This window comes from Rhynchophorus ferrugineus, unplaced genomic scaffold (genome assembly GCF_030347505.1).
Source record: "Rhynchophorus ferrugineus isolate W39M unplaced genomic scaffold, kcgeb_rfMv2 rfM8, whole genome shotgun sequence".
Taxonomy (NCBI): Eukaryota; Metazoa; Arthropoda; class Insecta; order Coleoptera; family Curculionidae; genus Rhynchophorus; species Rhynchophorus ferrugineus.
The window spans coordinates 10,938,246-10,955,171 of record NW_027472587.1 but is presented as its reverse complement, the minus strand read 5'-3'; the positions used below and the strand labels follow the sequence as shown (position 1 = coordinate 10,955,171).

General features: G+C 33.0%; 1 protein-coding gene across 43 annotated transcripts in view; it reads right to left on the bottom strand.

Moving 5' to 3' along the window:
- Positions 1 to 16,926, bottom strand: part of shot (dystonin-like protein short stop) — a 342,592-nt gene that overhangs the window by 151,720 nt on the left and 173,946 nt on the right. For all 43 annotated transcript variants that reach the window (XM_076411410.1, XM_076411419.1, XM_076411401.1 and 40 more), the window contains exon 3: positions 15,399 to 15,460. In XM_076411410.1, coding sequence (XP_076267525.1) covers positions 15,399 to 15,460 — 62 coding nt within the window. The remainder of the gene's footprint in view (positions 1 to 15,398; positions 15,461 to 16,926) is intronic.

Sequence of the window (16,926 nt, the reverse complement as noted above, 5' to 3'; positions counted from 1 at the left end):
TGGACTGTTGCTTTGTGACAATTAACGTATTATATAATATAAAAAAGGGTTATCAAAAATATGCTCTTAACAGTATTATTTATCATCACCAACTACTTGAATAGAGTATATTTAGAATATTAGAGGTGCTTAGAGCGTTTATGTAGCTGTTTAGGGGCTTTTAAGACATTAGGGGTTTAAGTTTTTAAGAATTATTTCTCAATTATCGTTGCCCTGCCAATAAGAATACACCAAAATATCCTTTTAGATGAAATTCGATTTGTTTAACATTATGGAAAAAGCAACTTTGGTCACATTATCGTTTCAAATATGACGAAGAATCTTATTCAATGAATAATAAGTAACAAATTAATTGATTGAATTGAAGATAATGAGTTAACAATGAACGAATTGCAAAACACAATAAAATGACAAGATCTCTTGGGGTCAACCAAACGACGGAAGAAATGATCAGGGAGGCTGGGAAAGCATTGTTTTAATGACTTCACGTTCTGGTTATCCACATTTCATGATCGTAGAGAGCAACGTCAGCATGAAAGAAACAATAAAGAAGATGAATAACAAAGAGCTGACATGATTTTGAACCAATTGCAGTTATGTAGATTAAGATATTCCCACTCCAGTTCATGGATATGGAAACCGGATTCCTAAGTCCTGTGGCACATAGAACAGCAGCACCATTTTATATAATTTTATTATTTTATCTATCAAATGATGGCCACTCAATATTTTCCAATATGTTTAACAAGAAGCTTGATTCTGTTAAAACCACTATCAAGATATTCATTAAGTTCTTGGAGCTTTGGACTTTGGTGGAAACCCTCTTAGTCCTGGAATGCAACGTAGTAAATAATATAGATATTCTAAATAGCTCAGAAAAAAAATTGGATTTTCTTTTCATTCATTCATTCAAGCCCGTTACATTCGGTTTCAGCAAGTCATCTCGTATATTACTTACGCTTTATAAGCCACACTATTAAATATTAGACCGATAAATAGATATAATGATAATTTTAACAATGTGCGATATTACCATCGTCGTTATACAATACATGTTCTTGATAATCAAATCGTATATTTAGCATTATAATAGCAGCTTGAAATAGTAATATAAATATAGGTATGAAATACTACCAAATTGTGTAAATTAGGAACAATGATTTCAACAAAATATTTTTAACACAATATAAAACATTTTAAAATAAAATCTATACATAACAATCGTTGTAATAACTAAATAAAAATAAACAAAAACCTTATTTAACCTATCTGCTACACGTATTTTATATTCTACTATATACACACAATTTAGCTTAATACCTACCGAAACTTATTTATCTATTTACAATATTATTTTAACTACTATTAACTGATCACTTTGATGACGGTGTCGAGCAACAAATTAGATTTGTTTTGTTCGTAATTTAATTTTAACTGATTTAAAATTTGGTTATATGAACAACTTTTAATGGAATTGATCCGTCGAGTTTCAAAGGAAATGTTGTCCCATTTTTGAACCAAAAGATCCGCTAATTGCTTCAATGATGTTGGAGATAGAAATCTACTCCCCATTCTCTGCTCTAAAATTCTCTCAATTATGTTGTGGTCTGACGATTGTGCTGACCAAGGTATGATGCTCTTCAAACCATGACTAAAGCTTGTTGGATGTGTGTGTGTGGGTGTATTAGCATCTTGGAATATGGCAGTTTGGCAGTAATACGCTAGTCACAGTAAGAATCTCTTTATAAATGAGTATGTCGAGATATTTATTCGCAGCAATTCGGCCAATGATGTGGACCGCTGAATACCACGATATTGCATATCATAACGGAACCTTGCTTGACTATAGGAAACAGGCAGTCTGGATCGTGAGCTTCTTTTGAGGTTGTTTGTAGGAAATCATGTAAACGATGATTCATCTCATCGGACCATAGCACATTCTTCCAATCAAGTGTCCAGGTTTCAGGACCGTTGCACTACTTTTCTTGCAGCTTAACGCTGGCTTCGGTTACAAAGGGTTTCGCAATCGCAGCCCTTCCATGAATGTTTGCTTTATGGAGATTCCGTCGTACTGTTTTAAGATGTACTATATTGCATGATGTTCAGATTATTTTGTCTCTCCTCGGTACACATAAAAACTTTCAAACGTTCTAACAGCCTGAATAGCATTTTCTTATGTAGTATGTCATAGGGATGTCCAAAAAATGTCGATATTTCTTAACTATTTCAATTATTTTTAATAAATCTTTCAAATTGGCACTTAATTTTAAAAATTCGTTGCATAATTTTGAAAGTATATTAAAAATATCCCAACTTTTTAAAATGTTTACAGAAAATCGACATTTTTCCTGGTTTCGAAAAAACTATCGATATTCTTTTTAAATTATAAAAATATTTCCTCGCCGCCAACATCCCTACTATATCATGTATCGCACAAAAAGCGTCGAATCTATATGATATATTATACGCCCTTCTTTTTTAAATCTATATGACTGGGTTATGACACGCGATCGAGTTACCTTAGCACTATTTCATCCGCCAACGTTGAAACGTATAAAAATCTATTTATAATTTCGAGTTGCGTTTGTGTCATTGACATTAGGTCGCGTTCGGCTTACAGACCGACGTTTCGAACACGGTTCCGTGGAAATTTTGCCCAAGTCCAGAAATAAGTACGTGTGTTTGTTCCGGTGTTTGACGTTTACAATGTTGCGCTTGTTTGTTGCCGAAGCGGAAGCGCCACCGCTTTCGGAGCCTGCTACGATTATTTTGTCGGAGATCGGCTTTTTTCAGTTCCGTTCCTCAGGGCACTGGTAGAAGTTCATTAGGGTTGTAGTTGGTGAATGCGCTCAATTACAAAAAACGAATTAATTGTTAAATATATGCTACATATCGATAAAAGAGCCCATTCGTAATATTGTATAAAAGAAGAAGAATAACTAGTAGAGGGTGTTGTAATTTCGCTAGGACAACTATATAAAAGGTTTAAAAGATAAATAAAGTAACCAATGTAAATACAGTTGCTCTCTTCGAAACCTAAAAGTAGATCAATCCATCCTGTCCAGAATTCAAATTAATTTGTAATATCTTTTGCATTTTGCCTATAAATTGGTTTCAACAGATCACCCTCGAATTTTATCGAATATTACGAAAGATGGGCCAAGTTTGTGGATATTAGTGGACAGTATTTCTCCAAAAAAAAAGTAATAGTTTCTGTATAATAAATCTTTGAATTTTGAAAAATAGTAGCGATTTTCAACTTGCACTTCTGACAAATAAATTCGCTTGGAAATATTTTGTGTTATTTCTGTTTTTATATATAGTATTCGGGTTCAGATTCAGGTTCGTTGGTAGTCCAGTATCTCTCACAAAAGTTGCAAAATACCGATCTTGGATAACATAAGTGCATAAAGATGCATAGGTTCTGCTAGATACATATTTATACTGCTAGATACATAGTTATAAGTAAGTTTTGTAAAAACAAATTGTAGGTTAGCAGGCAACTACTAGCAATAATGTATAAGAAAATACATTTGTGTACCTCAGCTTCAGTTTCTTTATTTGCAACCTCTTGTATAATAAAAAAAAATAGTTCCTTGAGAGATTATCCTAAACTAATTAGTCTACATTAGAGATGCCATATATATATATATATATATATATATATATTTCGAAAACGATATATCGATATTCTTTTTAAATTATCGAAATATTGATATTTTTCTTGATGGCTGATACCCCTAGTCTACAAACTAGTAGTGACCTGCAAGATGGTTTACAAAAAATTGATAACACAAATTTATTGTATTTATAACCGGTACTGTATGTATTGTGAATACAACAAATATTTCCATATTTCGTATCAAATATCGGTATTATCTAGAAGTAATCAAGTTTATCCGTTAAACCCATTTATCAAATGATCAATACTAAACTCAGATTATAGAAATAGTTAGCAGCTGTTCCTTTATTGGATTCACTATAGTCATCGCTCATTCCCACCAAGGTAAATAGATTTCTCGGTAGGCAAGTAGGTGTTACTGGCTTATCATTAGAAAACAATTATGATGGGCTTTCACTTATGGTTTTCGAGATGTTTGCATCGCATCGTTTTGCTGATTTAACATCTTGATTCGGCAATTGTTTTTCTCTTAGTCATTAAATAAAGTGATCATTTAATTTTGAAGGCTACCCAGGTGTCTTGGGTACTCTATATAAACTCTATATAAATATATGTTGTCTTCATAGCACTGCAGTTTAGTATGTTAGAAAAACCTATAGAGTTGTTATATTTGAGAAATCAAGGTTTTTGTCACAACTCTTTGGGACTGCCGAGGGGTAACTATATTTTCCAATTACCTAACAAGGATATCTTAAGAAGAGGAATCCTGAATATGATCGAATGATTATATCATAGTCCTGAACAACCAGATTTTCTCTTCTATATTCAACTTCTGGTAATGTGATTAAAACGACAATAGCAGGCGTTAAAAATGAAGATGAATTACCCATTTAAATTATTACAGAAGATCTAAAATTATATGCTACTGCTACTGCTACTACTGTCTTTATAGCTTCACTTGGTTTATGTCAACACGACTCTTCTTCAGGATAAATTAGAAGCATTTCTTCTACGTGTTTCTAAAACTACAATGTTCCAAAACTACAATCATATTACCAAAGTTGAATTGTTTCAATACCTGAATTCTGCACATCTTTTAACTATTTGAAGACGTCTTTCAAGCGAGTTTTCGTGTTTATAGAATAGCCAGCATTCAGATAGTATAATTCCCAAAAAAATCGCAAAAAATAATTCTATATAAGAAGATGATTATGATAGTGAAAAAATCAATAAGTTAAGTTATTATCCCATAATTCCGACCTTTTAAAACTTCATGTAAGTAAGGGACAATATTCGCATCCAAAGTCATCAATAATATATGAAAATCAACATTAAAATAATATTAAAAAACTCAACAAATCAATGAACATAAAATTAATCATTTATTAATAATCTTATAGTATAAAAATGAGCTCCAAAGTAAGCTTAATATTAATTGATTAATTTAGATAAACGAGTACAAGAAAAAATAAATAAGATAAGTAAAATAAACAACACAGTTTAAACATCCATTTTTCCTGAAAGTATTTGAAGTGCAATGTCGAGGAAGTGATTTTTTTAACTAACAGTATTTAAAAAAAAACATGTGTCCTTGGTCTATCCCAAACCATTAAAATTCTTGACAGACTTCCGCTGATATTTGACTGGCGACAAAAGTTACGTCACCGTTTTCGATTCCAGATTACCTAGTGCTGTAATCAACCCGATACCCATAACGATTTTTGTGAACCTATTTGCACCAAAATATGCTTTATGTGGTTAATGATAATAATTGGATCAATATTGCATCAGGGATCAATTTATATTCGTATACCGTCATCTTTTGTAATCTATGGTAAATATATTATCCAACGTTGTTTTTGTAACAAAAAATATTAAAAATAAATATATAGTATCGAGTAGTATATTTTTAGGGTTAAATGATTCTTTTTGATTTATTATGTATTTTATGTTTTTTTTCAATTTTACTCAAAGTATTGTCCATCGATAGCCGCTACTTGTTCCCATCTTGCAGACAATTTACGGATTATATCTTGAAAGAACGATGTATTTTTGAGGCTATCCATGAATCTACCCATTTTTGGCATCTTCATAACCAGTGAAGCGCTGCTCAGACACGTCACGACTCATATTTCGGAACAAGTAGTAATCAGAAGTGGCAAGGTGTGGAGAATATGGCGGGTGGGGGAGCAGTTCCCATTTTAACGTTTCTAAGTAGGTTGGCCAAGTAAATATGTGGTCAAGCATAGTCAAGCTGAAGAATAGCATCGTTGCCTTTTGCTTCAAATTGGAGTAAAAAAGTAAAACTTCCCGCAAGTGCGATTTACTCCGTACAAACTCAGACATTTTCATTCACACTTCGAGGAAAGATACTGAAAAGTGAAACTTGTGAGACTTCAAGAGAAAGTTGATCACAAATGTTCCCGATGCGACTTAATACACAGTAACACCATCTGTCGTAAATGCTTTAAACTTAACTTATAGGTCCGATAAATTAAAAAATTGTGAAATAATAAATAAACCATATACGAGGGTCACTATTTATATTTCGGGAATTGGCAACATTGTTGTCATGTGAGTCTATCTGAAGGTTCCATCGTAAAGTTTGACATTTTTGACGCTATCTGTTTACTTTATATTTAGTTGAAAGTTTCGTCTTGGCAAAAAATAGAACTGAATCGTGAACATTTTCGTGCGATGATTTTTTACGATTTTCGACGTGGATTATCACAACATGACTGCATCAACTTAATCAACTTAATTTGACCTTTGGCGATGAAGCTCCATCAAAAACCACCGTGTATCGCTGGTTTAGTGAATTCATTCGTGGTCATAGTTCGCTGTCCGATGAGTTTCGTGAAGGTCGTTCAAAATCGGTTGTGCCAGAAAACATTGATGCTGTGTACGAAATGATGAAGCAAGTTCGTCATGTCACCCATTGTGAGACTGAGGCATCCCTCAGCATTAGTTCCACCATCATATATACGATTTTATATGAACATTTAGCTTAGGAAAGAAATGCTTAGGAAATTCAAAAAACATTCGAAAGACGTTTATAAGATCGCGACAGGTGACGAATCATGGATCGAATCACGAATCATATATATTCGTATGAACCCGAAAGTAAGCAGCAATCGACTGTATGGGTGTTCCAAGATGAACCAAATCCAACAAAAGTTGTTCGCGCACGAAGCTCTTCAAAGAAAACGGGGGCCTGTTTCTTTGGGAGAACTTCGGGAGGTCATATTGCAACAGTGCATCTAGAGGATCGTAAAACAGTAAATTCTAATTGGTACGCAACCATTTGCTTGCCAGAAGTCTGTGGTGAAATAAGTAAAACAAACAAGAGACGCCGGATTGTTCTTCATCATGACAATGCGAGCTCTCACACATCGGCTCAAACAAGAGACTATTTGAGCATTCAAAACATCGAATTGATGGGTCATCCGCCCCACAGCCTTGACTTGGCACCCAATGACTTCTTTTTGTTCCCATCCGTGAAGAATAAACCGCGTGGTCAACGATTTTCATCGCCCGAAGAAGCTATTGAAGAGTTCAAAAATCATGTTTTGAAGACACCTTATTCGAAATGGAATAAATGCTTTGAAAATTGATTTAAGCGTATGAAAAAGTGTATCGATCATCGTGGCGAGTACTTTGAAAAACAATAAAGATATATTCGAAGCTTAACTATTTGTTTTTTTCCTATTCCCGAAACCCAAGTGACCCTCGTATATAAGATTTTAAGGATTTTCTTAAGACATATTTTGTAGTCAAAAAAAAAGTAAACCATAAATACACAATAAGGAATGTGTGGAATTTGTGTTACCTAAATATTTTGTTAATATTTGGCTAAATACCAGGAAACGATGCTAGGCTATATAATTCAGTATCAAGGCTACACATATAATATTCAGATTTAAAGTCAATAGCAGCTGAACCAATACATAAATAAGTTTCTATTAGCGCTTTTGTCCTGCCAATGTTCATTTTTACGTTCATTAAGGAAATTAGTGAATAACATATTCTAACGGTTGCTGATTAATATCAAGAGTCTTTATTTGATACTAATTTTCTCATTATTGACTTATAAATAGTGTTTTCTATTTTTTGTTCTTATTATAATATATGGTAGATAACTTCATAAATATTTCAGTGTTAGATTGAAGTTCCTAGCTCCGCTGCATAGTAAGTGTTTGGGCATTCCTCAGAAGGTCGAATACCTTTCCGGTGATACAAAATACGAAAATAAAATGCGAAAATGTTCATTCTCCCAGGTAATCTCCATAACTAGACTATCAATGAAGGTTCAACTACATTTCTAAATGTCTAGTTTTTCTTTATTGGTACTAATGGCTGTTTACGAGAAAGACCATTTATTAGACTTTATTCGAAACTGTTTATATGAATATGGATGGACACTATTGAGTAGGTGTTAAAATACTGAAGCCAGCCTGATTGTTTTGGTGAAAATAAACTTATATGTTACAGGTTATTTGCTGTTTTCTTATGTGACACAGATTGCTTTCGCGACAGCTTAAGAAATATTATAATGTAAATTTTAGAGAAAGGAGAATATTTGTTAAGTTACACAAAGAATCAAGAAAGGTATATAATAAAATGGTGTGGCATATTGATACCTCTAGTACTGAAATTGAGAATAATGAAGACTGACTTTCAAATATCAGAAATTTATCCTTCAAATCCTATCAGAGTACCCAAATGGTAAGTTTATTTATAGGGTTGGTCCTCTGTTGGAGTAGATACAATAATCCATCAAAGGGCTCAAAATAAACTCTTTGAAATGCCCTTTATTTCTTACTGCCGAGATATTCGTAATAAAGGAGACTATAAACCTTATAATTTCTCTCAACAGCCATGCTAACATAAAACCTGGCTTATATGCTTTGACTAAAGTCACTGAAAACTATCGATAATGTATGTTCTTCACATCCGTTGGTAGTGCAAATTCTTGAATTATATAGCTTGGTTACCTTTCGACAAAATAGCATCGTATTCGTCTGGATCCCCGGGCAAAGACAGATAACTTCGCCAAAGATGCTATTACAAATGGCCAATAAATTATAAATACATTATATTACTAAGTTATATTCTTCAGCTTCTGGTAAATATAGGAAAACGAACCTCTTGTAGATTAAAAGTACAATGCTATTCATGTTGATGATGATTTGATACGAAAACAGTTGATAAAAGGCTACTTATTACATCTAATATACATTGTTACAGCATGTAAAAAATTATTTTTCTTAAATATGACTCATTTATTCACTAACTTAATTGATGCCGATTTTATGACATTGTTATGGACCATTACAGAGGTGACAGAGCAGTCATAAAACGCCAAGTTTAGTTCAAATGAAGAGTTATATACAGCATGGATAATTATCCTATAAAAACCTATTTCGGTCGATCGGTTCTCACACGATCGTTAATATGGTGTCAAACGTCCAATTCTCATCTGTCTGGGCGACCAAAAACGATTCGATCGTCGATAATAATTCGTTTCATGTGTTTCTGTCGATGTTATGAAGTGGATAATTGAAAGAATGCGGGTTTTTTTTATCGAAAAGTGGGTCGCACAAAGGCCGGGCCCAATATGGAGCCGAATTTGACCGAAGTTCTCTTTGTCTTTTATCTCGCTATTGTCATCTTAAAGAACCCACTTGAAATGTTACGCAGAAGGAATATGTAATGAGTACCTGCAACGCCTTTGTTGTATCGAACGAAACGAAGCAGGAATTGCAATGTTTGGGATTTTACCTCTTTGCATGTATTGTCGTAATATCAGATAATATTTAAAGCATAATATATTTAAAATATTTTCCATTCTCATTCTATCCATCTCCTTACAACTCATGCGAATTCCATTATTCTGTGATCGTCGAACGATATTATCATGTGTCAACAAAGGTCTATAGATTAACCCTCCTCCCTATCTATCTCTAATACAGTACAATGTAAAAGATCTTAAATAACTATAAAAGATGTTATTAAAATACCAGAAGTATTGTTGATAAAATAATTGTAATTACAAGAAGAATAATTGTAAAATACAAGAAGTGTAGTTTCTTTGACATGCAATTAAAATGCTGCTAAGAAGAATATATGTATAGGGATTTTAGTCAACCGTCAACCTCTTGAATTTTTTAGTAAATAGGTCTATGGTTTAACGTGGTTTTTGAATCATAGTCTTCGGCCTTAATTCCTAAAAACAAACATGGAGCTCAATATGTTTTTCCAAAATTCCTTGGCCCATCTGATGTTTGTTGATGATAGCGATACATGTTCGTGATATAGTTGACACGGCAGAGTCATATGGTTTGAGAATGAAGGACGAAAAGACCAACCAAGTATTGACAACTGACGGATTGCCTGCTTTTGTAAACCTCAGAGGGATTGAAGGAAAGTATTCCTCAGAAGTATTTGAGATCAGTAATATAGGAGAAGTGGCTTCTGTAAGATGGTGTGTATAGAAGAGAGAAGATATTACAATCAAGACTGAAATATGTCTCCTTCAGTCGCTTACCTTGTCAATCCTTCTGTATGGCTCCGAGACTTGGTCATTGTTACAGTTTGATATTTCAAAGCTTGAGGTCTTTCAAATGCGAAGCCTAAGGTAAATTCTACGCTCTTCTCTCCGAGATCGTATTAAGTTCTGCGGCACCAGCAGTAGCGTATTGGTTGAGAAGTAGACACTCTCACCAAGTGCCGGCAATGGATTGATGAAGATAATTACGCCTACCGACTGACAAGTGGCCAACTTCCTAGAAGAGACTATCCCAAAATGCATCTGGTCTTAACTGGTCTTCTTATTGACCTGACTGGGATTTTCCTCGATGGATTTTATATTCTCCTATAAACATCTATGAACAATCGCAAATCTAAAGTTGTCATGCCCCTGTCAACCTGTCGCTTTTTCGACTGCTGCCGGCTAAGACGAATAAAAAAATAATCGTGTTACTATTTTATTAAATTACATTTCAGTGATAAAAATGGAAATTCCAAAACAACTAAACGAAAATGATAAACAACGGACATGTTCTTTGTTGAAATACATGGCAAAAAGGGACAGTAAAGTGTACAAATGTAAACGATGCAAAAATAAAAGAAATAATTAGACATACACGACTTATTGTCATCGAATACTAGATGACATTGATCATAGTAATAGTCGCTGTTGATGGTCCTTCCTCTTTCAAGGTAGTCAATGAAAACTATTCCATGCGCATCCCAAAATACAGACGCCATAACCTTGCCAGCCGTCTGTTGCGTTTTCCCACGCTTTGGAGCGGGTTCATCGTGTGCAGTACACTCGGATGACTGTAGATTGGACTTCGGAGTGAAATGATGGACCCATGTTTCATCCATTGTCACATATCGACGCAAAAACTCGGGTTTATTACGCTTGATCATCTTCAAACACTGCTCCGAATCATCAACTCGTCGTTGTTTTTGATCAAAAGTGAGCTCGTGCGGCACCCACTTTTCACAGCTTTTTGCATTCTTATAGTCAAATATTCGTGAATGATATGATGTAGACGTTCAGTTGATAACTTTAGAGTGTCTGCTATTTCATTCAATTTCAATTTACGGTCATTCAAAATCATTTTGTGGATTTTTTAAAATGTTTTCGTCGGTAACAACCTCTTTTGGGCGTCCATTGCGTTCACCGCCTTCGGTGCTCATTTCACCATGTCTAAACTTAGCACACCAATTCTTAATGATCGATTTTCCTGGGGCAGTATTCGAAAACTCGCCATCAAGCCAAGTTTTTGCTTCAACTATATTTTCCCGCCAAAAAGCAATATTTTATCAACACGCGAAATTCTTTTCTATCCATTTCTTTCACAATAACAAAAGTTGCTTCACTCAAAGTGCTATAATTCACAAACTAATGATCCGACAGCTGTCAAATTTAGACACGCATCTTTTGAGGGTTAGGGCTAACTAAAAAACATGTGGATTTAATTCTAGTAGCGCCATATATGTTTCAAGCCGGAGACTTTTCGATTGACCTGTTATTTCTCGATAAATTCCATGGCAGAAAGGGACAGTAAAGTGTACAGATGTAAACGATACAAAAATAAATGAAATAATCAGACATAAACGACTTGATTTACAGACATTAAGTTGATTTATTGTCACCGAGCACCTGATGTTAGTCGGCGACGAAGATTAATATCACCGGAAGAACGATCATTACGAAACAATAAAAACCTCCTTTCAATCATCTAGATACAAAACGAACAAAACTATTTGTTTGAGTTTCATCTTCAGTTCGAGCAAGAACGATTAGGCGTCGATGTTACGTCGAGACTTACATTCTTGTTTACATCGTTATGTTTTATATTTTTAGCAGCGAGATGTGTCAAGTTGGCGGTGAGTCTAATTCGCGAGTTCAATCTGATTGAAGTCACCACCATCAAGGCTTCACGACTAGCCTATAAATACGTTATGTTACACTTGCAAATAGCGCAATGGACCAAAATAATGTTCGGGATGAAATAAGAACACGATAAATGTGGGTCAGCTTAATTAATCGATGATACATTGATCGTGAAAACGAACAGAGAGATAGAGAGAGTGAAAACGTTCATTTTCCTGTTAAGTAATGGATTTTGGAAAGAGCATTAAACATATTGGATATGGGGAAGGGTTTTAATAACGATATGAATTGAAGGGTGGTGATGCGATAAGATTGTATGACCTTATTTGGCATAAAGGTATTGATTTTTCTTTATGGAGCTCCAAATACGTACTTAATTTGATACACTACCCAATAATGAAAATTTTTCCGGTGGTGTTTTCAACTGCTGCAACCCAGCGATATCTACTGGAAAAAATGCGAAGTATTAATGTATACAACTGTAAAATAACGTAACCTAACCATTATATTCGGTAGACTTGATACTTTAGACGCAAATCTTGGAATGCTCAAAATTACATTTTCCACATTCTTTACTAGTGTTCTGTGATTTGGGGAAATCTGCCTCTCAAACCATCAAACACTTTTAGAAACGTATGATGATATTCCTCCGTCATATCCCAATTATCGGATTTCATTTCAACGATTTAAAGGTGATGATTTTGATGTCAACGACAAATAGAAAAAGAAAGGTTAGGAAACCCTCAAATCGAACTCTCAACTAGCAACTGATGAATCAACTGTTTCCAGGCGTTTAACATGTGATGGGAAAGATTGAAAAGGACGGCAAATGCCAACACACGAATTGACTGAAACTGCCATTTTTCATTTCAATTCGGTTTTATTACTTGGCAGACAATAAAGAAGAATTTTCTGTATGGTTGTATGACTGGCAATGAAACGTTGATCTACTATGGCATGATTCGATTCAAGAAAAGGGGTTATTTATAGGATTCATGTTACAAAAATAAAATTTTCTGGACAATAATCAACGTAGATGTCGGGATCTTCAAGTACAAACAACGTCAAAGCTATCTGTTTCCAAATTTTGTAAATAAAATCAATAAAAAGTAACTCCATGATATTAAAATTTATTCTTTGTCATATGCGTTATTCTTAACCCAAAATTAGTAGTGAATCATGACGCATTTTCAAGATTCAACGTCAGACTCTAGCTGAACTTAAAAAATCATGATGACAAAATATTGATCAACGTGTTTTAGACGCCTCAACGGCAGAAAGGTCATCAACAACAAGAAAAATATCGATATATTGGAGAAAAATATATATCAATATTTCACATAATTAAGTACCAATTTAAAAGGTTTACAGAAGAAATATATTTAATTTTTTTTTAAATATCGGCTTACAAAAATATCGATATTCTTTCAAAAATTCTCAATATATTTATGAGATCAAACATCGCTTATTTCAGTTCTAAAGAGCAATTTGCTTGACCTTTGTACCCTTGACTGGCGCATATAACATAACTATTATTGAAATATTATATTTTTAGATACGTTCTAACAATTACCATTTCATCTATAATTCACAATAACTTTTATGTTAAAGTTGAAGGTTCAGTAACAATAGTAACATTAAAAATTCTAATTATACAAGGGTGTTCTAAAAACTACAAAAAACATTTGAGTTTACTAAATAAGCTGTTGGCAAACCCCAAAAATAAAAATGTTTAGATTCAGTAAAAGAAGTAGTATACTAGAGTATACCGAAAAGCAAATATATCAACAACGTTTTACTGTTTCAGGCGAATTTTGATTTGGAGCCATCATTAGGATGCTTCGAAAATGAGTGCTCAATATAAAGACATGGTAACTGAGTTATTGATACTTAAATTGGATGATATACTGATGTTAGTGTCACATGCTATCGAAATTGTGAAATCATTAAATTACTTCAAGGGATGTTTCTTGTTTAATTCTACATTTTGGTGATCAAAACTGGCCTCTTATATCATGTTATTATGTCATCTTATATACTGCTTGATATATTTTATGGGGTTATTTATAGTAAAATATCTATGCTAACAAGCGCTGTATTAAAATGCAGTCAAATCCATGAAAAATGGCCAGGGAAAATGTTGATAAGGGTATACAGATAGATGAGTTAGAACAACCTCCCCCCCCCAGCACCGCTTGATATATTTCATGTGGTTATTTATAGTAAAATCTCTATGCTAACAAGCCCTGTATAAAAATGCATTCAAATTCATGAAAAATGGCCAGGGAAAATGTTGACAAGGGTATACACATAGACGAGTTAGAACATTAGTGAGTATTAGATCAGTTAGAGTTATCGCAACAGTAGGAGGACCATCCTATCGCCTTTACCACTGCGCCATCAAGTCGCCAATTAACGGATTTAAACGTATATTAACTCAAACTGCTTTCTTGTTCCATCACACTTTTTTCCAGTTCCTTAATGTTGCTCTTTATAATTCTAACATGGAGAACTTATATAACTATATAATAACTTATTAAAATATTTTCAAGGATATTTGTTTATAACAAAATAAATATTTTATTTTATGGTGATGATGGAAATTGGTTCATATTTTACACTAAAATAGTATATTAATTTTACTCCTTATATCCTGGTAAAATCCATATTTCACTATAGATTTTATATTTTTCTTGCAGACACGTGTAAAAGGCTTCATTCGATGTTCATTAATCGGTTCAGACACACATTAATGGAATTAATGACGAGAAAGTGTTGTTTTCCTTTTTATATCTCATTTTCAGGTTCTTCTCTGGTTTTCCTTTATTAGGGTCGTGCCTTTTTATAATACCTCATTTCACCTCGAAAAATCTCGAATACTTATCATATTAATTAGTTATTTATTCATATTATTATGATTATTTCGGAATCGGATTGTGAAAAACAACAAAAATTCATTCAAAAATATTTCAATCCTCATTAATTCTTATCGAATTCGACTTTCAACATAACGCACGATCCAAGACCAATTTAAGGAATCATTTAGTTTTAATTTCACACTCATTTTACAACTAAAAATGTATTTAACATGTATTGTTAACTTAGTTGATAAGAACCGATTCTAAGCGATGTTAAACATGAATAAATCAAAGAGGAACATGATAAACGTCATGTCAATTAATCTTCGAGAGGTAATAAAACATCTAAGACCGCATATGGCTCTTTAACCATCATAATATGGACCATTGCGCGCATTCCCCATAAACAATTTATCTTTCCTTTACGAAGAGAAATACAACGACCACAACGATAGTATTTCAATTATTGCTTATTTCTATACCATAACAAAAATAAAAATGGAGGGCTTACCTTTATTAGATGTTTGTTGACCCATTTCGTAAACGTTTTCTTCTGTACAGCATCTCTTTCATCTAAAATAAACAAGTTATATGTTAATATTTGATATAGTTCGAATGTATTGCATTATATTTAATCAATATTGTTTGTTGGTCAATGATAATAGACTAATTTATTGAAACTTATATAAAACCGCCACTAATGCACAAATATTTTAATAGCCTTTTGCACTTATTCCTAAAGAGTAGCCAAAAATAATAAAAAAAGCACAAGCGCATTACTAGTGTTAATTGATTTAATCTAATTTATATTTCCATGTTCATTTTTGTATTTTAAGGTAGTTTTAAAACAGTTATTGAATTGGGTTTCTAGAATGGTGTGTTCTGATTTAATCTCAGTGATAGATAAGCACTACCGAGCTAAATCATGCGAGTATGACGATTGCGGAATGATGTAAATTGAATTTTTGAAGAAAAGGTCTCGTAAGAAGATTATTCCTATAATTAAAAAACGAAGAGTTATTGGCAATCCCAAAAAGAACAGCTTCATGTAAAACAACGTATCTAACAGTTGAGACGTCATTGAGAATACGCCTTAAGGTTTTAATTTACTAGAATGAAAACATCTGGAGCCTATTCATTATGTCATTTAACAAATTCAATCAATTAATTTTGTGCCGGCAATGATTTTTCTCCATCTGTTATACTAGTTTGTTGTCGAATGATCTAAAAAAGTGTGAAACTCCTTTTTGTTTTCGATTAACTGTTACATGAAGTACCTTTTTATAGACTTTTTAAGCATGATGTTTCGCAAAATCTGTAATGTTAAGCAACTTTTAAAATCTTACAAATCAACTTTTGCAATCTTACAAAAGATTAAAATAAAAAAAGCAACTTTTGTAGGAAACTTTTTTTACTTTAATTCTATTCTAGAAATAAAGGTATTCTAGTCTAGAAATTTGAAGAAATCGATTTTTTCAATTTTCACATTTTCAGAGCTTAACACACTCTAAAAATATGACCTCAAGAGACTTTTTCAAAATCTAAATTATTTTTGGTGATATAGTGACACATAGGCATATACGTGCGCGTTTTCTCTATATATTCTATCGAATTTTTACTATTTCAAAAAAAATGGAAATGTCAAAAATGGTTTTTTCTAACAGCCGTAATTTTGCGAAAACAATTTTGAAGAATGAATATAGAAGATCCATACGGCACTGGATATTTTAAGAAGCGACATTTATTTTAAAAATGAAAAAAAAAACTATTAACTTATATAGCAAGTATATAGTATAGACGCAAAATAAAGAATCTTCAGTTACAGTACTTAAACCAGAACCAGTTTTGTTTTTTCGACTAGATGTTCGGATAATTGTATGTTTAGTCTTTACATTATAAACATATCCTGATTAATACCTACACATTTCTATTGATCTGTCAATCTGCTAAAATAAATTTATATTAGCTGAAAGTTTATCCACTTATGAGTAACGCTGTATGTACGCAACACTTTCAATTATGTGAAGGAATTAAGAAAT